General features: G+C 43.4%; 1 protein-coding gene across 4 annotated transcripts in view; it reads left to right on the top strand.

Moving 5' to 3' along the window:
• Positions 1 to 23368, top strand: part of RGS7 (regulator of G protein signaling 7) — a 497889-nt gene that overhangs the window by 200568 nt on the left and 273953 nt on the right. For all 4 annotated transcript variants that reach the window (XM_045084652.1, XM_045084650.1, XM_045084651.1 and 1 more), the window contains exon 3: positions 19980 to 20076. In XM_045084652.1, coding sequence (XP_044940587.1) covers positions 19980 to 20076 — 97 coding nt within the window. The remainder of the gene's footprint in view (positions 1 to 19979; positions 20077 to 23368) is intronic.

Here is a 23368-nt window from a genome sequence, read left to right as displayed (position 1 = left end):
AACCTTTTACCATGGTAGATTCACAGTAACTACCAGCTACTTCAGCGAGGTATTTCGAGAAAATCGTTACACACTTGTTTTAACAACTGCCGTGTGGATCGAATGACGTGGGTTCTGTAGAGTTGCAAAAATTATATTAGTCCTAGCAGCGCTCCCACAGGATGTATGAGGCCAGGCAGCATGTGAACTGAGAGCATTTCAGGATGGTAGACACGTTTTCCCCGAATTTCCCTGAGAGAAGACTGTATTCCAAAAACATTTGTATGTTGATTTGTATTTTGATGTTCATTTTTCTTTTTATTCTTTTTTTTTTTTTTTTTTGGCAGTTTAGAGATTTTTTTGAGATATTCTTCATTGCTCTCTTTTGCACATGTGTCTTCACTGGAGGGTCCATTCCTTACCAACGTGTAACCTTGAGTCTGTTCTTGAGTCAGTTGCTTGGATTTCCATTCTCTCAGTTCCAACATTTGTACAAAGGAGTTAATAAAAATTACGTTATCTATGAATGCCTATAAAAGTAGAGAACAAATTTTACTTTATTTGTGTGCGAATTACTCTCTTTTGCTCATTAAATAATGTCACATCTGGTGCCAGAGTATCCACAGGGGTAGGAGGCCAGAAGCCAAAGCATGGTACATGAGCCCAGTCACTTTTTTGTTTAAAGCAGGCTCCAGGCCCAGCATGGAGCCCAACACGGAGCTTTAACTCACAACCCTGCGATCACGGCCTGAGCTGAGATCAAGAGTCGGATGCTTAACCAACTGACCCACTGTGCTTTCCTAGAATCATTCAACAAGTGACAGACCCGAGAGTCTCACCTGGTTCTCCTGGACCACGAAGGTCACATCTTCCCCTACCCCTTGTTCCCAAAGCTGGGTATCTGTGACAGTGTCCAAATGTTAAGGCACCAGATACAGGTTTACTTTCGATATTTTTATTTTTCCTTTAAAACAATAAAATCCAAAGCTCTTTTTTTTCTTTGTTTGTTTTTTATTTGACAGACAGAGATCAAAAGTAGGCAGAGAGAGAGGAAGGAAAGCAGGCTCCCTGCCAAGCAGAGAGCCTGATGCGGGGCTCAGTCCCAGGACCCTGAGCCGAAGGCAGAGGCTTTAACCCACTGAGCCACCCAGGGGCCCCCAAAGCTGTCGTTTTCTTTATCCAAAACACAGAAAGTAAAGCTCACAAGCTTTTCCTGACTGGCGGAGACCTGTAGAAATTCATGACTCTCAGTGGAGGGGGTCAGATTTTCTGGGAGTCCCTGGGGCTTACACTTGCCAAAGGGGGAGGTTATTGTCAGTAGTTGGACATCACTGTGGTCTCGTACAGTCATGCAGGTGGATGCGCAGCTGTGTGTCCTTGGGCAGGTCCCAGCCGAACCTCTTCTCTCCTCTGTAGCTGGACACGATACTACATGTGGCAAATTCTGAGCAGGCCGGGCCCCCCTCACCTGCTCATCTGACCTCTGGTGAATATACTTCAGAAAAAGTTACCATTTAGGGTATTTGTTAAAAATATGCTTTTTTGGAGTTGGATTACAATCCTAGCTAATGTTTCAGTTGTAAATAATCATTGAGTGTATGTTAAATGCATTTGCCTCTTTTACAAATTCCATTACGTAACCTTGATAAGTGTCTGCAAGGGACAGCGACTGAGCGTGTGTCTGTGTCACGTGTCGTGGAGGACATGTCATCTCCACATGGTCAGGGACTCGGTAAGGCTTCGTGTGTAAGGACGCCTGTCTTTTCTGGTAGATAATTACTGAGGAGTTGTCAACTGACATTTAATCATATTCAGTAATCCCTAATTTGTAGTTGCTATGGATATGGAATGAAATAATGTGTGCAGGGTACCTGGCTTGTGTTTCATGCACAATAAATACTCCTTTCCCCTTCCCTGGATCAAGCTTAATTAAAAGTTCTAGAGACTCGGGACACTCCAGGTTAGTTCAGTCGGTATGGTAGTCCATGATGAGGTGATTCTTAAATATATGTGTTTCTTGTTGGAGTTCCCTTAGCTATAATCCCCAATGAGGTCCTTACTGTTTGCTCAGTAGACATTCGATCAAACAATGAAGCAATGAAAAAACTAAACAAAGATTGTGTGTGTGTGTGTGTGTGTGTGTGTGTATGTTATGTGTGCACATATACACATACACATATATGCATGTATGTGAGGCAGGTTGCCTGGGCGGCTCAGCTGGTTAAGCACCTGCCTTCGGCCTGGGTCCTGATCCCGGGGTCTTGGGTTTGAGTCCTGTGTGGGGCTCTCTGTTCCCAGAGGCACCTGCTTCTCCCTCTGCCTCTGCTTCTCTCTCTCTGTGTCTCATGAATAAATAAATAAAATCTTTAAAAGAAAAAAAAAAAAAGATAAACTGAGACATGTTAAAAGTCTGAAGAGTTACCTGAACAGAGATTGATTCCAGTAGGCCATCGCCAGACCATGGCTCGTTCGCAGCACCCTGCAGATGGGAGCGGCGAGGGACTTCTCTAGACAAGGTCCAGCATCAAACCGAGGAAACTGACCAGCTCCAGCTTCAAGCCTTCTTACTTGGCCGTTTGCGATTGGCTGCCTTTAGCATTTGCCCTCCTTGGGAAGGACAGTTCGCTGGCTGTGACTGGTTGGCCTCAGGTTTCAGTTCCTGAACACTGAGGTAGTTATAGGCCTAGGTTTGGGTTGGTTTACAAAAGCCACAAAAGTATTAGTCTTCTGGTCTAATGGCCTCCTTGTTTAATTTTATTTTCTTAATGACTAGTTAAGAAAATTATTAGTGGCCAATTAATAAATTAATAATAATAATAAGGTGAGTATTAATTAAGAAACTAAATTATAACACATGTGTATGGACAATATGTCAAATCCCAAGCACTTGGAGATAAAAAAACAAATACAGTAGATCTTTTAATTTATTTGTTTATTTAACAAATTTATTTAACAAATACAGTAGAAATTTTAATGATTTTATTTATTTATTTGAGAGAGAGAGAGCATGAGCGGGAGAAGGGCAGGGGGAGAGAATCTCAAGCAGACTCCCCACAGAGTGTGGAACCCGATGCGGGGCTCAATCTCAGGACCCTGAGATCATGACCCCAGCCAATTTCAGCTGCTTAACCTTCTGAGCCACCCAAGTGCCCCAAAACATAAAAGAAATGTTAACTCATACTGAATTCCATCAGCAGTGTAGAGCCATTGAAGGTTTTCAGGTGTGTGCTTAGTGGTGGGGCACATACAGTGAACCCACCGGCACAGGCTTTGACCTGTGCTTCAGAAAAATTGATCTGGCAGGATTATCCAGAAGGAAATGATTGGAGGAAGCAGTGGCTGGGAATGGGAGAGTAATCAGGAGTGTGTGGCTGCCTGTGGGTGGGGTAGTAACGTCATGGTGGCAACAGTAGCAAGAGAAGAAGGATCAGATGCCACAAAGTGTGTATGTTGAGATGGAGGCGAAGACGGGTCACCAGAAACCCAGTGTTGAGCGGGAGGCGAGGACGACAGAAACCCAAGGCTTCATTGAAATCGCAGCAGGGGTGCGGTGGAAAATGGTGTAAGCATAGAAGAGCGTGTATGTGTGTGCATATGTGTCGCAGGGCACATTCTTAAGTCATCACCACGATGTAGACCTGTCTCTGCTCTGGAATGGTTCTTCTTTACCCTCAACGACAGCCACATTCTCAGCACTTCTATCTGGGTGTATGGGGACTTTTCCACACCAAACAGTTGCGTAAGACACCCTCTGAGTGTCCTACGATTCAACAATGACAGTCACTGGAGCCAGTGAAGACCTCACAGGTCAAGGGCTCAATCCTGTGAGAGCCTCCATCTTAGATGTTCATCCCAAGTAGTGGGTCCCAAGGTTACCCACAACCTCTGGCCCTGGACCCTTCCCCTCCTTGGATGCAGTTATTTGCTAGAACAGTTCACACAGCTCAAGTAAACCCATTTACTGGTTTATTATATAGTAATGAATATGCTATGATAAAGGTTGCAGGTGAACAGTCAGGTGAAGAGATGTGTAGGGCAAGGTTTGGAGGTATCCTCAGAGCAGAAGAAACCCGTCCCCTTGGATTGAGATGGGCTGTCTTCCTGGCATGTAGATTTGTTCCCCAACCTAGAAGCTGCCTGAACCCCATACTACTGGGGTTTTGGAGTGGTGGATCATTATCTCCATTTCCAGCCCCTCTCCCCTGGAGAATGGGGAGTGGAACTGAAAATTCTAAGCTTCTCATCATGGCTTGGTCTTCCTGGTGGCCAGTGCAGCTCCCACCCAGGAGGAACCCATTAAGAGTCACCTGATTAGAACAAAAGACTCTCCATCACCCAGAAAATTCCAGAGGATTTAGGAGCTCTGTGTCAGGAACCCAGGGCAGAGACCCGCATGTATTTTTTCCTATTATTTCACTCCTGTGCTTGAAAAACACGAGCATCCCATTAACACCCACCCACCCTCCAAAAAGATGCATGCACATTTCTGTATGCATGCAATGTGGAGGAAGATCTTGTTCTCCCTGTGTAGCTGTAATTCCCGGTTTATCACAGCTGTCCCCTTCATGGCCCCTCGCCTGTGACTTCCTTCACCAGGACTTTTCTTCTGGTCATACAACCATGTTGCATAATCACACTACGCCATCTTTCACCTTCCTTCTTTGTAATGCTAGGTAATTGTCCAAGGTTAATTTCTATTTTCCCTGCTTGGCATATAGTTCTGTTGTTGCCTTGGCAACCTGTGCATTATACAGCATGTGATACCATGCGTTGTAATGAGGAATGTTGGCTAAAAGGAGAAAAGTGCTATGTAATGAAAGGTGCATCCTGGCAAGGGTTTAGATGTGCATAAAGGACATGGAGATCGTTCCCAGTCTTTTAGGTGAACTGATGCTTTTGGCATAGATTCTAACATTTATCGTTTCCTCCGTAATTTCTATCTGCCATTCAGCCACATTCCTTGGAAGAAATGGAATGCATTTAGAACTGAATAAGTTAGTAGATACGAATGAAAAAAAGGAATAATTACCTTATAAATTTTGTATACACATTCAATCAATCCTATTCCATTTTGCTAGGAATATGACTTTGTTATTAGTAGTACATGGTGTTATACACGGGTTTAACATGCAAGGAAGCACTTTACAGATTATAGAAAATAGACCGTTTTGCCTGTGGGACACTGTTATAATGTTGCTTTTAGCATATTAATTGCATATATTTCAGGGCAAGTTAAACCCCTGAGACCTAACCTAAACCTGACACGCCTTATAGAATCTGGAAGGGAAATGATGTTTATTTAAGGACTGTTCCTGCAAACCAGTATGAAAAATGATTACGTTCCAGGACACCTGGGCAGCTCAGTCAGTTAAACGTTCGACTCCTGATTTCAGCTCAGGTCATGACTCACGGTCCTGAGATCAAGCCCTGCATCAGGCTTTGGGCTCAGCGAGGAGACTGTTTGAGATTCTCTCTCTCCCTCTGCCCCTCCTGCTCATGGCTCTCTCTCTCTCTCTCTGTCTTTCATATAAAGAAATAAATCTTTTAAAAATGATTACATCCCATGATTATGTTAGATACATATAAATATAACAATTTGAACTATTTTTGGAGTGGTGTATGTACCCCTGCCAGCAGTCAGATACAATTAGGATTTCAGATTAAGATTTTTGGCTAGGGCCGTGGGACATCAGCAAGCCAACCATAGTTGCTGAGTCGGCCGTGACCTTGTGAAATCTGTGTTTTCACTGTAAGATAATAGACACAGGCTATCTAGCGATGAGTAAGGCAAACTCACCCCCGCTTCTTGCCCCCCACTTTTTCATGAAATTGTTGAGAACTGTTGTCAGGAAGAAGGCAACCAGGAGTTCCGATTTCCTTGGTATGGTGAAAACAAAATCATAGGGGATATAAAAGAAAGTTACTGGACTGGAAGGTCTCTATTTGCATGTCTATGCTCAGACCTGGTTGCTTAGGGACTTTGTATAAACGAATCTACCATGCATCCTAATTGCTCTCTTGAGAGTATGGGGGAGTGAATGGACAGTGGCAGTAAGCCCTGTACAGAGAACTTTCTTTCACAGATGGACCAGCCAGGAGGCGACTTTGCCAACTCTCCACCTCCGGCCTTGCCCATGCATAGGATGAACCAGAAAAGTCCCACTGAGTTTTCCCCTTTTAAGAACCAACTGTTCAGTGGGTTGGGAAGATCAATATGCCTGTTAAATGCATCTGAAAAATAAAAGTCCATTTTAACTTTATAGAGCCTTGAGTTTGGCAGCACGAGCAAAGGTACAGTTAAAGGGGGAAGTTCTTTCCCTTTTGCCTTTCTATAATTTATTCATCGATCTCAAAAGAATTCTAGGAAACTGAACTTTAAAAATCAATCTATGAAATAAGCAAACCGAGGAATGTCGGGCAGAGGAAAAGGTCAAGCTCGTCAGCAGCAAAAACCGATTTAAAACCTTGAAAACATGAAACATAAGGCAAGTAGCCAAACCCACATACATACATTTATTTTTAGTGTGTGCATCTGAAGTAGTCATCATAGTCACTAGCGTGATTATGCTTTTGTCCTCCTAAAGTGATTTTGCCTTACATTTAGTTTCTAATCCTTTTTTTTTAGAAAAAAATGTTTTTGAATGAGAGTCACAGGCAAGGTATTAATTCTTAGACTAAGCAGATTGGACGGACCCCAAGCACTAATCGTATGCAGGTGTTGCCAATTTTAGAAATGTTATGCCACTTCGCTTTTATGAAAGACCTACATTAGTACCTGTTTTTACTAACCAAAATAAATGCGAAGATGAGTTTTGCTTTTACGAGAAAGGGCAAAAAGTGGGGTGGTTTTGCTGCAAGCCCTTGCAGAGGCAGCGAGAGTGGCACCGCCTAGTGCCTTCCCGGGAACTGCACGCGGTGTCTGCACATCAGGCCACCAGAACTTCAAATTGTACTTGTGACCATCTGTGTTTTCCCTCCATCTATTTTATGGATCTTTTGGCAAGATGCGACCTAAGATTTCAGGAAAGCCTAGGAGAGCTTACTCTGGGGGGTCTGAAAATGTCCAGAAGGTTTTCCTAATAAACTAATGGTAGTGGTTTCTTCCCTTGAAGCCGCTTTGGCTTACAAGAGGTTTCGTGGGCGTGCTACTTTCTGATAACGGGGAACTGGTATGTGGTGGAGGTGACTGTGGGCCATCCTTTTGATCACTCCTGGCCAACCTACACCAAAATTGTCTTAGAGACATCTCTGAGGCTCTATGTTACAAAAGAACTTGCCATAAAGTAGGTTACTTAAGTTGTATATCATTGTACCCCATCACTGAGAGTATCTGCTTTTAGCTCTTCTGTCTACACTTAAGTCAAAGCCCTTGTGCTTCTTCTCAGTGGAATTTAGAACTAGTTTGTGGCTGTTGCTTGTGGACTCCAGGCACTGACGGGTCTTGCCCAGAGCAGCGCTCCCGACCTGGATTTTCTAAGAATATTCCGCCCTCATTGCCGGAGGGAGCCATTGTATGCGATAAATTAACCTCTCTCCTATGCATCTGGAATGCTGCTCGTCCTCTGCCAACCTTGAGAGAATTGAGAAAATAACACTCTTTTTCTAAAGGGCTTCATTCTCTTACAGAACCCTGTCGAGAAAGGAGGCTGCATAGGGCATGACGTCATTTGGTTTCGTCTGCATTTTTACAAAAGCAGCATCTAACCCAGCTGAACCTGCACATCATTGAAACCACTGGATGGGCATCTTGTCCTCATCCTTAGAAAGGACCCCGCACCCCTGTCTCCTGGGCCCTGATGATACCGTTCAGATTCTAGGTTTTCCAACAGGCATGTGGGCAAAGAGCTGCCTGGGGGTTCCAGGTTGGAAAACAGTGCATTCCAGGGTGAACACAGATGCCTGGTCTCTCTAACTGGGAAAGTTTGCCATGTTTTCCCATCATGATCAATGCTGTGAGATCATGTGTCTCTTATATTCCCTCACTCACTACATCTTCCTTTCTTGATGGAAAGTTCAAGAGGTCTTGAACCTCTTGATTTTCTTCTGTATCCAAAGTCTCCCTGGTGGTGAGCAGACCCTGAGAACTTCCCACACATTCCTAGCTCTAAGCAGCCTAAAGGGACAGAAAGGACCAAAAAAAAAAAAAAAAAAAAAAAAAAGTGAGTTTACGATGGATCAGAGATCAAGCTCTTTGTTATTGTAAGTACTTTTCACTAATCATACTTGATAGTTTTTGAAACTATGTATCATATACATCTATATCATTTGATCCTCACTGAACATGAGAGATGAGCAGAATTGTCTCCATTTAATGGATAAAGCCTACAGAGGCTTAAGATGGGAAGCTTTCCCATGATGATTGAACTAGTATGTTTCCCAGCTGAATCTTTAACTTTGCCTCATTTCATTGTTTCACATTTGGACTGGACTGCACAGCACCCTCTACAGTCCCTAGACATTTGGTGGGCTCTAGAGTTTTACCTGTTCAAACTTATTATACAGGGATGCCTGGGTGGCTCAGTGGGTTAAGCGGCTACCTCTGGCTCAGGTCATGATCCCAGGGTCCTTGGATCGAGTCCAGCATCAGGCTTCCTGCTCAGGGGGGAGCCTGCTTCTCCTTCTGGTTGCTGCTCCCCCAACTCGTGCGCACACGCTTGCCCTCTCTCCCTCTCTCTCTCTGACAAATGAGTAAGTAAGTTAAAAAAAAAAAAAACAAACACAAAAATCTAATCATACAGACTTCTTGCCTTCTCTGTCTATCCCAGTGTTCCCAGGTTTGTTCCGCATAATGCCAAGTGTCCTTAGGTAAATTGTGTAATGACGAGAGACCTTGAAAGAAGAACTTTCAGGTCCTTCTCTGAAAATCTCTATAGATTTGAGTACGAATAATGACTATGTGGTCCTCTCTTTCTGGGAATGATGAAACACAGTATCCCTATTCCTATGTTTACTTTTATTCTACACTGTTATCCGCCTTATCCCCTAACCAAACCTACTGTTATGCGTATGACGTGTTACGATAGGAGAGCTCCTGAAAGAGGCTAAGAGGAGGAAGGAAGGGAGTAAAGTCAGGTTTTATCGTCTTTCTTGCTATTTCAACTTCAATATGTCCAATCAGTGACTTTTTTTGTTCACAAATATTAGATGCTAATTGAATTCATGGAAGGGTGGACTTCAGTACATTTTATGGTTTGTAGCTGACTCCCAAGTTGAAACTGAATTATAAGCTAAATAATTGATGTTTTAAAATAACTGCTAAAATGAGTCTAATGTCTCCTGACTTAAATTCCATCTTCCCTTCATAGCCCTTCCTGTCTCTGTTACTCTTATGAATTCTTATGAATTTATATTCATCGAAATCTTTTTGAAGCCATTCAGATTTTCTGTAATCAAGTGAAGACTTCAATGCCTGATGATTTTGACATAACATTTTTATCTAAGAACTCAAAAATGTATCACTCACCTCTTTGAGCAGTAGGTATGAATGTTCTTATGCCATAATAGATTTTAACATTAATGATCCCTGAAAACATAGGTACCTAGGACACAGGGCAGAGTGGCTTTCTCCTGAGGGATGTCTGAGGAGAGGTGAAGAGGCCTTAGCAGAGAGAAAGGATGAAGGGCGAAATCGATGACGATAGGAGCATCATTTGTTTTAACATGAAATCTGTAATTTTGTGATGTGTTTCAAGAGTCACGGGCATGGACTAGGCCTTCAGCCGATGTGGCGTCTTCTGAATCACAAGACACCATGATGAGGGTTCTTTCTGCCGCTGGCGAAGTCTCTGATCCCAGTGCCTTTCTGTGGATGGCTGCGATACACAAGTTCTTCACCTGTGGTTGTCCGTGAAGGAGGAAGAAGGGAGTCAGCGTGTATTTCTGTTCTGCCAAGTGTGAAGTATTGGAGGAAGGGAGAGTTGATTTCGTAGGCTCCTGGAAATGGGTCTGTGGTGCCCAGGGGTCAAAACAATAGACCAGGCTTTTTTTTTCTCATTATCAGTAGGGCTGGCAATGCCAAGGGAGGAGCTCTGTGCAGAGCTATGCGAGAGGACGGGCCTCCTTATCACAGAAAGGGGATGAGACAGGGTGAGAATTCATTGATTTATGCATTATGAATATGGTAAACCAGGTCTTAGTCACAGAATCCTCATTTTATAATGAGGGCATAACTTTTATTTTGCTTATTTATTTTGTTAAGTAGGCTCCATGCAAGGCATGTGGAGCCCAACATGGGGCCCAAACTCACCCCCCTGGGATCAAGACCTATGCTGGTACCACGTGTCAGATGCTCAACCCACTGAGACACCCAGATTCCCCAAAGTCATGTCTTTTAACTTGGGTGAGGCAAATATTAAGTAATAGGAGCTATGACTTCAAGTAGCAGGTTATTTGGTTACAGAATTTCTTACCCAAGGAGCCACAGAACTTAAATGGCTTCAGAAAGATTTGGATGAATTTATGAACACTGACGACATACATGACTATAGAGAGAAGCCAAGATTTTTTTTTTTAAGATTTTTATTTATTTGACAGAGAGAGAGAAATCACAAGTAGGCAGAGAGGCAGGCAGAGAGAGAGGAGGAAGCAGGCTCCCTGCAGAGCAGAGAGCCCGACGTGGGGCTCGATCCCAGGACCCTGGGACCACAACCTGAGCCGAAGGCAGAGGCTTTAACCCACTGAGCCACCCAGGCGCCCCAAGAAGCCAAGATTTAATGAAAGAACTGAAACACTTGAGTAGAGGAATTCTTACATTCCAGAGGCGTTGTTGAGCTGTTTGACAGTATTGTGAGGCCCTTTCCGTTAGTGGGACTGTGTTAAAATGGCAAGCTCCTTCAAGAGCCCTGTGGCATCTCTTGTTGGTCCTTCCTGCTAAATATCAGAGGATTAGTAAATCGAGGGCATGTTCTGAGTTCTCTGCCTTTTTCTTCTCACCCAAACCAATGGCTGTCTTCACATGATTTGCTTCCTAAGTATTCACCATTGAGTTATTTTAAGAGAATGACTAGTCTGCCAAACCCTAGAGGTTGAGGAATTTCAAGTTAATTCCAGAGGCTAAAATAGGAAAAGAGCTCATCCAGAATCAGGTATCTGCATCATGGAGAAAGTTATCAAGAAAGACTTTACACTTACCAGGATTTTTCCTGTGCCCTGAGTAAGGGCCAATGATTAGACTATTGATTCTGTCTACTAGGGTGATAATGAGGTGTGACTAATTTAAAATGAATATAAACAGTTTAGTCCATTAGCTCTGAATTTAAAAGACAGGAAAGAAAAAAAAAAGGTAATTTCTGGGTAGACCAGTTGAATTACTGAAGCCTGCCAGTCACTGCACAGAATGTTTACAATATAGTATGTGACAATAGGCAACTGGGGACATTTGACCCAAAATGTGTGACAGGAGATGTTTGAATGAAGAGCTTACAGTATAAGATTTTAATCCCATTAAAGTGAGCATTCTCAAATAACCCAAATTTCTAATGAAAAATATAGTGACAAAGGTAATACGTGCTCATGGTTAAAACACACACAAGCATACAAATAGTGCATAAATATATACCGTGAAAAATAAGAAGACCTCTGCCACCAATTCCTTATGGTGTCTGCCCCAGATAGCAAGATAGCCAAGGTGGGGGCTCATCATCAAAAAATTTATGCTCTAGCACATATTGCACGGAGCCCTGGGTGTGGTACATAAACAATGACTCTTGGAACACTGAAAAAATAAAATAAAATTTAAAAAATATTTATACTTTAAAAGGAATGATAAATAGGTACAGAATTAGCTTATGCAAAAGTCACACAAAGTAAAGTGGGGGGAAATACTGAAAAAGAATCCCAATAAAGTTCTGAGTTCCAGAGGAGCGAGGATTATATTCAGTTGGTAGGAGAGAGGCAGAGGAAGGGATTAGGAATGATTGTGGTTGGAAAGCCAATGCTGAGATTATCCTAGAAGCCTGACCAGATCTCCCCAGACAAGGTAGGAAAAGGAAGGTAGAACTCGAAGGGAGGAGGTGAGGGGGTGAGCCATAGCCGGGCATGGGGGGACGTAAGGTGTTGGGAGGACCATGGGGAGTTACAAGGCTGGAATGGTGGTTTGGGGCCTTCCCGTGGAGAAACTTGAGGGGTCACTTAACTTCCTGAGGGTTCGTGGGGTTGTCAGGTCAGTCAAAATTTTTGAGACAGGACGACCTAAACAACTCATTCCTGAGTTCATCTGTCAGGGGAGCCGACTAAGGCTGGGTACAGACGGGAGTCCATTACAGAGAGAATGCCAAGCAGGCTACCCGACAACCGTGGAGATGTATTTGGGACTCATGTCAGAGAGGTGGACACAGCTGGATGCGGGCGGAGGAGGAGGAGGGGTTCTGGAAAGGTCATCACTGTCAGCAAGAGTCCCGCTCGTCTTCATCTTAAAGCCAGGGTGAAGCAACTGACCCAGGATTCGAGAATGTTCTGCGCGCTTCTTCTCTTGCCATCGCTTAATCCTGGCTACCTCTAGGCTCAGCCCAGTCTTGCCTCTCTCAGGAAGCCTTTCCCAGGCTCTGGAAGCGCGCCTCTTTGAGCTCCGGCTGCAGGAGCAAGTAGTCATTAAGACTCTTTTGGAATTTAATTGACACCTCAGAGGAACCAAAAAATTCTGAAAACTTAAGTTACTCTGTCATAGATATTTAATATTCTTGCCTTTTTTGACCTCATGGGCAAATAATACCATGGCCAAATATTATATGTAAATTGACCAAGCATCTCCTTTCCCTTTTACGGCTGTAAAAACTACTTCCGTGGATTTGCTTGTCTGCCCCATGGTTCTTCCCCGCATCACTTTTTGTCTTTGGCTCTGTTTGCAGGAGGTCGGCTTCTCTCTCTCTCCCCTAGTCTTCTCTTATATATTTTTTCCTACTCTACAGCTCGATTCCTGTGAGTTTCAATAGGTTTTTCCTATTGAGTAAAACTGGTGAATGCCATTGTTTTATCTGCCAACCCCCTAACATTACAGAGGATAGTTTGGGCCCCAAATTCAGGTGTGGGAATGAGAGAGAGAAGTAATTTCTCCCTGGGATTCTGGACTGTAAACTAGAAAACTCACAAGCGAAGGGTACCATGCTTCCTGCTCTGTGCATTGGAGAACTAGGGGAAGCTTCTGGTCGGTGGAGAGACGTGAGGCAGACACAAGAGGGGACAGGATGGGAGGCAGAGAGAGCGTTCTCCAGGTCAGCTCTGCCTGAGACCCACTCACATTCTGATCTTCGAGTTAGACAAAGGATTCCACAAGGCTTACAACTCATTGATTTAAGTCAGAACGTGATCACTTGTAACCCAAATAATCCTAACAAATCTAACAAGCATAGTTTATATTTAATGGATTAATTTAGAAGAGTGGTTATATTCCTTGACATTGATGAGAGCATTGCTTTATTTAAAAACAAAGGAAAATAACATGCATAAACTAGAAAAAGCCTTTCTCGGGACACCTGGATGGCTCAGTCTGTCCAGTTCTTGATTTCTGCTGAGATTGTGATCTTGGGGTTGTGAGATGAAGCCTGGTGGTGTCGCCAGACTCTTACTGGGTGTGGAGCCTGCTCGAGGTCTTCTCTCTCTCCCTGTTTCAGAAGACTGTGGGGACTCTGCCCCATGGTTCTTCCCTGAATCACTTTTTGTCTTTGGCTCTCTGTTGTTATGTAGGAGGTCTCTTTCAACAGTAACAAAACAACAACAACAACAAAAAAAGAAAGAAAGAAAGAAAGAAATCTTTATTTCTGTAAAATCACAAAAGCATAAAATCTCTACCTTTTCCCGTTAGTTACTGCTTTTGAAAAAATAAATCTGCATTCAAGATGAACTAGGACAGATTTACATGTACCTGGATTTTATGTGTGTATTTTTTAAGTCATCATTATTGATGAAAATGGTTGCTTTTTCAAAGGAAAAAAGTAATTCTGATTTGAGATACTGACAACCATCAACTGTAACATGAGGGAAAATCGTCCCAATTAGAAGCAGCTTTAATTGAATTATTGTAGCAGAAAACAGTTGGGTTGCAAATTTTAACCTCATGATTCTTATTGAACCTTCGTTAGAAGCTGATTCTGCTTTCTCTCTGTCACCGCTGACTTCGGAAATGCAAATTGTATTCTTCTTTAGCAAGGCTTCTTGAAGGAAAAAGAATTAATAGGCAGGCTTAAATTATGTAATAGCTGCCACCGCCTGATTTTCTAAGGTATCTGAAAACCACTCGACTCCTCCTTTTGCCGGCACACGAAATGATGACAGCACACGGTAATTCCAAAGTGTGTGCACGTAGGAAAAAAAACATTCAATATGCCTATTCAGGCTCTCATTTATATTTCCAAATGCCCGTGCTTAATGTTGGAGTAGAAGAAGTTGGAAAACTTCCTTTGAGATTTTTGATTAATTCATTTCTCCTTCGCCTACAGTCAGGGTGTCTCTGCGTAAAGCTGCTGGCTTAATGAAATCAGTCGTCCTGATATTACGATCATGTTCTGGCAAACATAACCACAAGTAAATTTAATTAAACTGCCATCGTTTAGAATGTTATGAAACTGGTACGGTTTCAAGGCAGAGATTTTTGTTTTCGTCAGTATGTGGGTGTCCCCTGTCTGGCAGGCCCCTTTTGAATTAGTAATGCTCTTCCAAGATGTACCTGCATAATTTGCTTTCTCTTTCATTCCTCCGAGTGTGAGGGCGGGCGCTGTTTAACCTGAGCAGTATTTGAAATATATCACAAACATTGAAATGACATCTAAACTCTTCCAAAGGAAAGGCTAATTATGAATTCCCGGAAAAAGAGCCGTGTGCTGGAGTTCAACGGCGCCTTTTATCTCAGGAGCTCATGCACGACAGTGAACTTGAATCTCACAGCCACGAGCAGGAAGACAGCCTCACAAACAGCCTCTGATTTTCCCTCCTGTTTTGAAGGAAGAAATTCCTCTCATAAACCAGCTGAAGAATCCCTGCATGAAATGAAACAAAAATGATAATGTTTTAGTTTATTGTCCACTAAGCTCTTCTGTCCCAGTATTTCTGACCCAGCCTATTTTCCCCAACACCTGTTAGATAAAAGGTAAACAACAAAACACACACACAAACAAAAACCAACCATTTTCAACATCTCAAGCATCTCAAACAATTTAACATGCACTTTTTGCATTGTGTCTCGGAAAAATTAACATGTGCTATAAACAAAAATTCAATGCAACCTCCCCCCTTTTTTTGAACCTTCCCTATGGGCCAGGCCTTTTATACATTAGCAAAACAAAAATGAGTAAGATGAGATTTCTTTTTTCAAGAAGTTCACGTCTAAGGGAGAAAGGCAGTTATAAGATAATAATTAAATGTGAAGATTTTGTAATCTTCAAGTTTTTGAACAGGTTTTGATAATCTCAAAACTACTTTGCAAGAGACAATAATTTTACCCTTTAACACACATAGAGGATCAGTTTGCACAGGGAAAAAGATGACTTTTGCAGAGGCCTCAATCTCAGTTCAATTTTTCGACCCTTTAAACTTCAAGAGGCAAATTCATCAAGAAGCTCTGACAGCAGAGATATTTTCACTTTGTCAAAAGTGAGTGCAATCTCACTTCTCCCTTTCCTCTAAATATTATCTTTCCATAGTTTACACAGTCCTTGTTTATATGCGAAAATATTTTTCCTGACATTTCTTCTAATCAAATCCCTTATCTTTTGGGGGACAACACAAACCCAGTCTTCTATAAGAAATCTGAGAGAGAGCTTGTCCATGGGTATCTCTTGTCTACTTCGTGATTGACAGTTGGTTGCTTCTAATAAATATTTGGCATTTAACCACAGCTGTCTTTGCCAGCTGGATTGTCAACGAAAGGAAAAGGACTTGGGGCTTCCTAGTGCTGTGATGAGGGAAGAAACTTATGTTGATGAGGACAAAGATGATGGTGATGATAATGGTAGCACTATGGGTAAACATTTCATTAACATTGTTTCATCAGTCCTCAGCCCTGATAAGGTATTTAATGCTATCATCTCCATTTTACAGATGAGAAAACCGAGTCTCAGAGTTTTAAAGTATCTTTCATGTTTGTACAGTTTGCAGGTAGCACAGCCAGGATTCAGAGTTACGTCTGACTGGCCTCAGAGTGTTCTTAATCACGTTGCTATCTGCATTGCTATTAAAAGGTGCTGACAGTGGACAGCCATCTCTAAAAGGTCCTGGTCAATTTAAGGGGCTCATCTCTTTGTCTCTGATGGGGAACTGGCTCTTTGACTTCAGTGAGGAGACCTAACCAGTTCTAAACAGTGATGATTATTTCCAGACTTATGTAATTTTGTAGCTAGAAGAAATCTTACCAATCTAACTTCTTATTGGAAAGGGAAGAAAGTAAGACTCAGAGAGAGCCTCAGTGCCCAGCGATGCCCAGCCAGAGCTCAGTGTTCTGCCCTCCCAAGCTGAAATTTTCCTCACCTAGAAATGGGCTAAGAGAGTGGAAACAGCCTAACCGTTTGCAATTCAGTGGCACACGGATAAAGATGACAGGTAACAGAGGGATTGGTCAGTAGATGTGGGGTGTGTCAGTATCTTCACGGGGACGTTTGCGGCATCTGAGTCCTTTGGCCTTACATTTAAATTGTCCCAAAGAATTTTGGTACTTAGTACTGTTACTCTGCAGAACGTCATATTCCCTCTTGCTGCCCAGCTTGCTCTATCCATTTGTCTGCTTTTAACGTTCTCTTTCTCACCCGATTTGCTCTTGCCAGTAGTGGGAAAGCAGATAGATCTAGTGTGTTCAGGCCACGCTTAATATAAACAGAAATAGACTCCAGCTGGGTGTGGAAGGAAACTGCATTAACTAAGATGGATGTGTTGGTATGTAGGTAGTAGGTATATGTTTTAGAGATTTATTTATCTGAGAGAGAGAGAGAGAGAGAGAGAGAGAGAATAAGCAAGAGGGGCAGAAGGAGAGGGAAAAAGAGCCCCGGGCAGACTCCTCACTGAGCCTGGAGCCCAGCTCGGGGCTCATCTCCATCACAATGAGATCGCGACCTGAGCCAAAACCAAGAGTTGGACACTTAACTGTCCCAGGAGGTGCCCCAAGGGTGTGTTTTTATATGTGGCCTTTTGGACTGATTTCAGCTTCTGGAAACCAGATCATTCTTGTCTTTGTCTTCCCTTTTGTGTTTTCTTTCATTGTTTTGTTTTTAGCTGATTCTAGGCCATGGTAAAGTTCATGATGATAAGTCATATCTGAACAGAGATAAAAACACCTGACTGCATTTCAGTGACCACACTTTCAGTTTAGAACACAAATCCTCTTTTTATGTGGAGCTTAACTTTTTTTCTGTTATGGAAATTATGGCTCAGAAAGATTAAAACTTTTCAAGTACAAGCACAGAGCTCACTCTCAGTTCCCAGATTCCTGATCTCATTCCTTCTGGATCCAGTGATCCACTGAACCGAGAGGTGGTGTGACTACAGAGAAAACGCCTCTCTCTACTCCTCGCAACTTTAGTTGAGTTCCAGTATCACAGGCGATTGTTGCCACATCCTGAGGCACAGAGGTGTTAAGGGGCATCAGAGGAGTTTCCCCATCTGTCTGATCTGACCTGGTTTAAACTGTTAAATGAATAATGCAAGAGTCCGCAGGCTGGCACTAGACAAGGTGAGGTACCTCTTCTTCATTCCTGGACACTGTCAGGTGAATGAAAGGCAAACAGTAACAAAACAAACAGAAAAGTATGACTATTTTTGTGTTTCCGTACTTAGACAAGATGTGTTTATTGCATGAAAAGATCTAGCTACTGCTGGGCTCCTTGGAGAGCCAATAAAAACAAAAACAAAAACAAAACAAAAAAAACCCCAAACAACAAAAACAACAACAACAAAAAACTTCCTTTTTCTGAATTACAAACCAGTTGAGAATCACAATCAAAGCATAAGGCAGAAAGGGTCAGAGTATCACCTGCATTGCTGTGATGATCAAGCTATTTTTGAAGAATGTTTGCACAGACATAAAACTCTAATCCCCAAACTCAATCCTGATCCCTCTGACTCCCTCCCTAGGGCAGGCCTTTCCCACCAGCAGAGGGGCATGTGGGCTTCCCCACTGAAGGGGGATGGGCCTATGACCAGTTTCTCATTCCCAGCCCTTCCACCTGGTAAGTCAGCCCGATTTCCCTGGAATGGCAGGTGTGAAGCATAGGAAGAGGCAGGGGAGTGAGACGGTGGTCCTCCCTCTACATTAAAAATAAATAAATACATACATACATACATACATACAAAAATAATATAAAATACAAAATACAAATACAAAATAGAATACAAAAAAATAAAATAAAAACAAAACCCCAAAAACGTGAGGAATGGGGAATAAACATCCCTAAGCAATGGGGCGGGGGGAGCAGGTTGTAGACATTTGAAGTCCAAGGTTTATCGTCTATGTATGGTATGTACATATATAAATATGTACATATATAAATATGTTGTATCATTTAACCTTAACCTTAAAATACTTTACCCCCCCACCCAGCCCCAACCCTACCTTGCACACACTGAAGGAGTTGCCTGTAATATTAGTATCACCATTTAAAGGTGAGGAAGTGGCCTTAGGTCGCTCACCTTGCTCAAACCAGGTGAACGCGGTTTCTTGAGGAGCAGAGTCCCACGCAGACCTGACTCAGGAACCCATTCTCCCCACATCTCGAGTCTCTGGTGAACCATTTCTCATGTTAATACATCTGAAAGGACTTATCCAGGAAAGTAAGATGTCTTCGTTGAAAGACATTCTGAAACCATGTTGATAGGAATTCGGTAGTTCACCAATACAAAGTTTAGACTGTGATTTTGTTAACGTTTTGGGGGGGATAACTTTAAACTTACAGAAAAGATAAAAAAATAGTTGTAGAATTCCCAGATGCCCTTCACACAGCTTCCCCTAACGTAAACATCTTCTAGAATCCTAGCAAAATTACCAAAAACAGGTTATTGATACTGGTACAACATTATTGGGTCAACTACAAACCTTACTCAAATTGTACCATGGTTTTCAATATGGACTGCGACTTCTTTTGAGGACAGCAACTGTATTATATTCACTTTCATATCCACCGTGCCCACTGGGAAGTCTGGTCTGGAGTCAGTGATCCAGAATAAGTAAATGATCTGTTTGTGGAATGAGTAAATGAGTGAATGGATGTCGAGCTCCATAATACGACTTCGGTGTGTTTGTGGACATACGCGTGCCACAGCATAGAAACACACAGGGATTGTGATCGGAATGAATGGTATTCAGATCTGAATTCCACATTAGGCTTTGTAAAGTATAGTTTGTTACAATGGTGAAAAGTTTTCAAAAGTAAAAGAGAGTCTACTAACCGGAAATAACCAGATACAGCAGAATTCATGAAATGATCAGAAAGAGTGTTAACATTCATTTTATCATGAGTGTGTGTGTGTGTATGTGTGTGTGTGTGTTTCGTGTCACACTTCTGTAAATGCCCAGGCGGGAGAATCAGCAGTTTCTGGCAATCGGTCTTGCATTTATGGGCAGGTTAAAGAAGTTGACATTGAACCAAATTACAGAAACTCTCTGGAGGAGGAACTCCACACGGATGCTTTTCAGGCTTCCATTTTCTTTTGCACTGAGTTCCACAGAGATAACATTAATGAAGTGAGAATTTTGCTGTGACAGTGGTTTCTGACAGCTTCAAAAATAAACACTCTTTTATCTCAACCTTTATACCTGAGGAATGTGAAACCAGGAGAGAAGTAATATTCAAAGCACAGAATTCCTTTTAGTAGCTAATTGGACCTTGAAATGGTCACCTTTCTTACTGTTTTCTCCATCATCTTTTAACCAAACTAAAAATATCAACGTGAAAAAGTGTAGAAAGGCAAGGATATGGCATTACACTTAGTTGGGCAAGACTGGTATTAATGTTGTTATGAGAACTGATTTCTCTGAAAAAGTTCAACTTTTAAAAGGCTTTAATTATTTTATTGTTGTTACTTAGATGGAAGACGTCATAGCACGCATGCAAGATGAAAAAAATGGAATTCCCATCCGTACCGTCAAAAGCTTTCTTTCCAAGATACCTAGCGTCTTCTCTGGTAAGTGTGCGCTCAGCACAGAACTGCTTTTTTTCTCTAGCACCTTCGGCATAACCGTTGAAAATCAATTCTTGCCACTCAGTGTAGAAACCTTCTGACTCATTTGTCCAGTAACTCTTAGGAAATACCCATGCCGTGTTCCATATCATGTGAGATCCTTGGAGTGATAGTAAAACAAAACAAAAAAGTGAAAATCATGACCTTACCTCACTCCGGGTCAGTGGCACAGATATGACGAGCAAATGGGAAATAACAGAACATGATCTTAAAGATGTACGAAGCAACATGGTAAGATTATGTATAAAATGAGGAGGACGAGGGGTGTGTGGGTGGCTCAGTGGGTTAAGCATCCGACTCAGGGTCTCAGCTCAGGTCTTGATCTCAGGGTCATATGTTTAAGCCCTAAGAGGATGAAAACCATCAATCAGAGAGGAATTCCTGAACAGCGGTGATGGGTGAGCGGAGTTTGGTGAGTGAGTAGCCCTGTCAGCTTCAAGACCTCCAGCTGTGGCTGCAGATCGGGTGACCAAGGTGAGGATGTGTAGAGAGAGAAATGTGTGGAAAGGCTGGAACAGACGGTCTGCGGTCGGACGATGAGGGTCTTTGAAAGTCAACCCAAGAGTCTAACTCTGATGTATGGAGAGTCTTCCCGCTCTCGCAGAGCACATTATGATGAAGGTGCTTAGGGCAAAATGGCGTTCAGTGAGGGCTGTTGTCACCATGATGTCCAAGGCCTGTGTAGGAAGAGTTTGGGTCCAACATTCTCATATCCAGGGAGTGAAGGGATAGAGGGGAAGCAGGAGCGTCTGTTAAATAACTGGCATGTAGGCTATAAGAGGACACAACCCAGGGGGGTTAGTTTTGTTTTTTAAATGGGTGACTGTGAGACTAAGGAGTCCTTAGCAGAAGTAGAGAATCCTCGCAGTTGGATTGGAAGTGACTGGAGGAAATGTTGGTTAGAAATCTCAGGCTCCAGGAGATGGGGGATGCCCAAGCTGTGGGACTGAGGCATGCTAGGCCTGGGCTAGCGTGGCACGGAGAAGCAGCAGAATCAGACAGACCAGAGCCTTCACGGTGCGTCAGCAGGGGAAGGACGCTGGGCTGGGCCCGTGGAGGATTTGCTTGGTGGGGTTCCTGAGCAAGGGTTCCGTGGGGTTCCTGAGCAAGGGTTCCGTGCGGATCCTGATCAAGCGTTCCGTTGTACTTCCTTGTGAACAAGAGTTGAGAGAAGAATGATGGTCAGCAGGTCCTCAGCCTCGGTGAGAGGGTAATGGGACCAGAATACAAACAGGCAGGCCCCGTTGTTGGGGTTTGGGGGCTGCATTGTTCTTTGATGAATGGGAGAGAGAACAGGGACCAGACGAGACATGGGGTCTCACGAAATACACCCTCTTTTTGCTGCCACTGCCTTCCACGCCCACTTGGTCCCAGTTTCTTGCTCTCCTCTGATGATGGCCTGTGTCATCTAGCGTCCGGGGCCTTCTGCCTTCTCATTGACTCACTTCCTGACTTCTGGGTCATTTCAAGATGAAATTCCATCCATTCTTTAGAAGCTAGTTCAGAGAGCTCTTTGGAGAAAACTATCCTGAGCCTTCATTCTCTGCTCTCAAAAACAAAAAACAAAACCTTGTTATTTGCTTCGCTCATAGCAGTTATTATGCTCTACTTTGGCTTATATTTTTGTATCCTGTCCTGCATCCTCTAGAAGATCGTAAAAGCACCTTGGAGTCAGTGACTTACAGAGTTAACTTTGTACCTAAACCCAGACATGAACAACACTCCTATTTTGATGACCAGTGAGAGAAGTGACCTCCTGCAGTTCCCTCGTGCAGAGGTTGCACACTGAAATGCAGTCAGAATCCGGCAGATGGGAGCTGTGAGTTACCCAGCCCTCTGCCCCGGGAACAAGGGCCAGGTCCCCCGCGCATGGCCTGTGTGAGGGCGCGGCAGTTCAGTGGTGTTTGATGACGAGATCCGTAGACACAAATGGTCGCACAAGAAAAGTTTAGCTCTTCAGATTAAGCGGGGCTGCAGGTTCGAGTTACCTGTTTTCACGGTGAATCTAAAATTTTTTGTTGAGTTCTTCAAGGAGCAGTAAATACCTCACTTGTGCCATTCCCCTACGGTTCCGTAAAATTTCATACAGCTCCGGTGTAGCATCCTCCTGGAAGAATGTTCAGCTGACAGAATTAAGATCTTAATTAAAAAGTAAGATGGGGGGCGCCGGGGTGGCTCAGTGGGTTAAAGCCTCCGCCTTCAGCCCAGTCATGATCCCAGGGTCCTGGGATCGAGCCCCACATCCGGCTCTCTGCTCCTCGGAAAGCCTGCTTTCTCCTCTCTCTCTGCCTGCTTGTGATCTCTGTCTGTCAAATAAATAAATAACATCTTTTAAAAAGAAAAAAAGTAAGATGGGACATATGGATCGAGAAGGAACCAGGGGACTTGTTTTAACGTTCATTGGCATGAAACAAGGTGGTCCTTATATAAGGACAGTATTGATGACGTCTTCGTATTAATGTAATGAGTTTCTACTTTTCATTCTGTGTTTCTTAGAGACTTTTCCTGAGCTCTGCCTCCCGGTTTGATGATCTGTTTTGCTGCAGCTTTAACTGACATAATAGTATTAACATCTAGTATTTACCAACCTCTTTGTCGCGACAGCCCCGCATTCTAACGGTCTGAAGCCCTGTCTGCTTCACTAGCAGTTTTTAGTCTTTGGTGATCATTTTCCTCCCCAGATACTTCCTGCAGGGATGAGGGATGAGTCCCCATGTCCTTTGGTGGTGCCCTCGCCACCTGCTGCTCGCTCTCCCGCCTGCCCGCCCCTCCCTCCTCCCTCCAGGCGTGCCTCACGGTCTACCATGGTCTACCGCAGAGCTCCTAGAGAAGGAGCGCATCTGCTGACGTCCCGGCCCTTAGCACAACCGGAAACGGATTGTGGTGAATGAGTGACGTCATGCGTGAGAGGAGGGTGGTGGGCATCTCTGGTACTGTGAATCCGGTTCTCTCAGGTTTCCCACGGAAGCTCCCTAAAGCCCTGATGCTCAAAACATGGCCCAGGGACCAGTAGCGTCGGCCTCATCTGGAAATTTACTTAGAAACGTAGTAGGTGAGCCCACCCAAACCCACCACATCAGAACCTCAGCCTTAACACTGACGCGCAAGAGTAGGGTCCCAGGGCTGACCGGGGTTCCAGGTCAACACCTGTGTTTTACCCAGGGCGCCGGGTGCAGTGGCCAACTTGCTTGTGCGGATCTTTTTAGGGTTTTCACAGGCCCTGATTATTATTATT

This window comes from Mustela putorius, unplaced genomic scaffold (assembly GCF_011764305.1).
Source record: "Mustela putorius furo isolate JIRA1106 unplaced genomic scaffold, ASM1176430v1.1 tig00000785_pilon_pilon_pilon, whole genome shotgun sequence".
NCBI lineage: Eukaryota > Metazoa > Chordata > Mammalia > Carnivora > Mustelidae > Mustela > Mustela putorius.
Note: the sequence above shows the minus strand (reverse complement) of the source record. Positions and strands in the feature narration are given on the sequence as shown.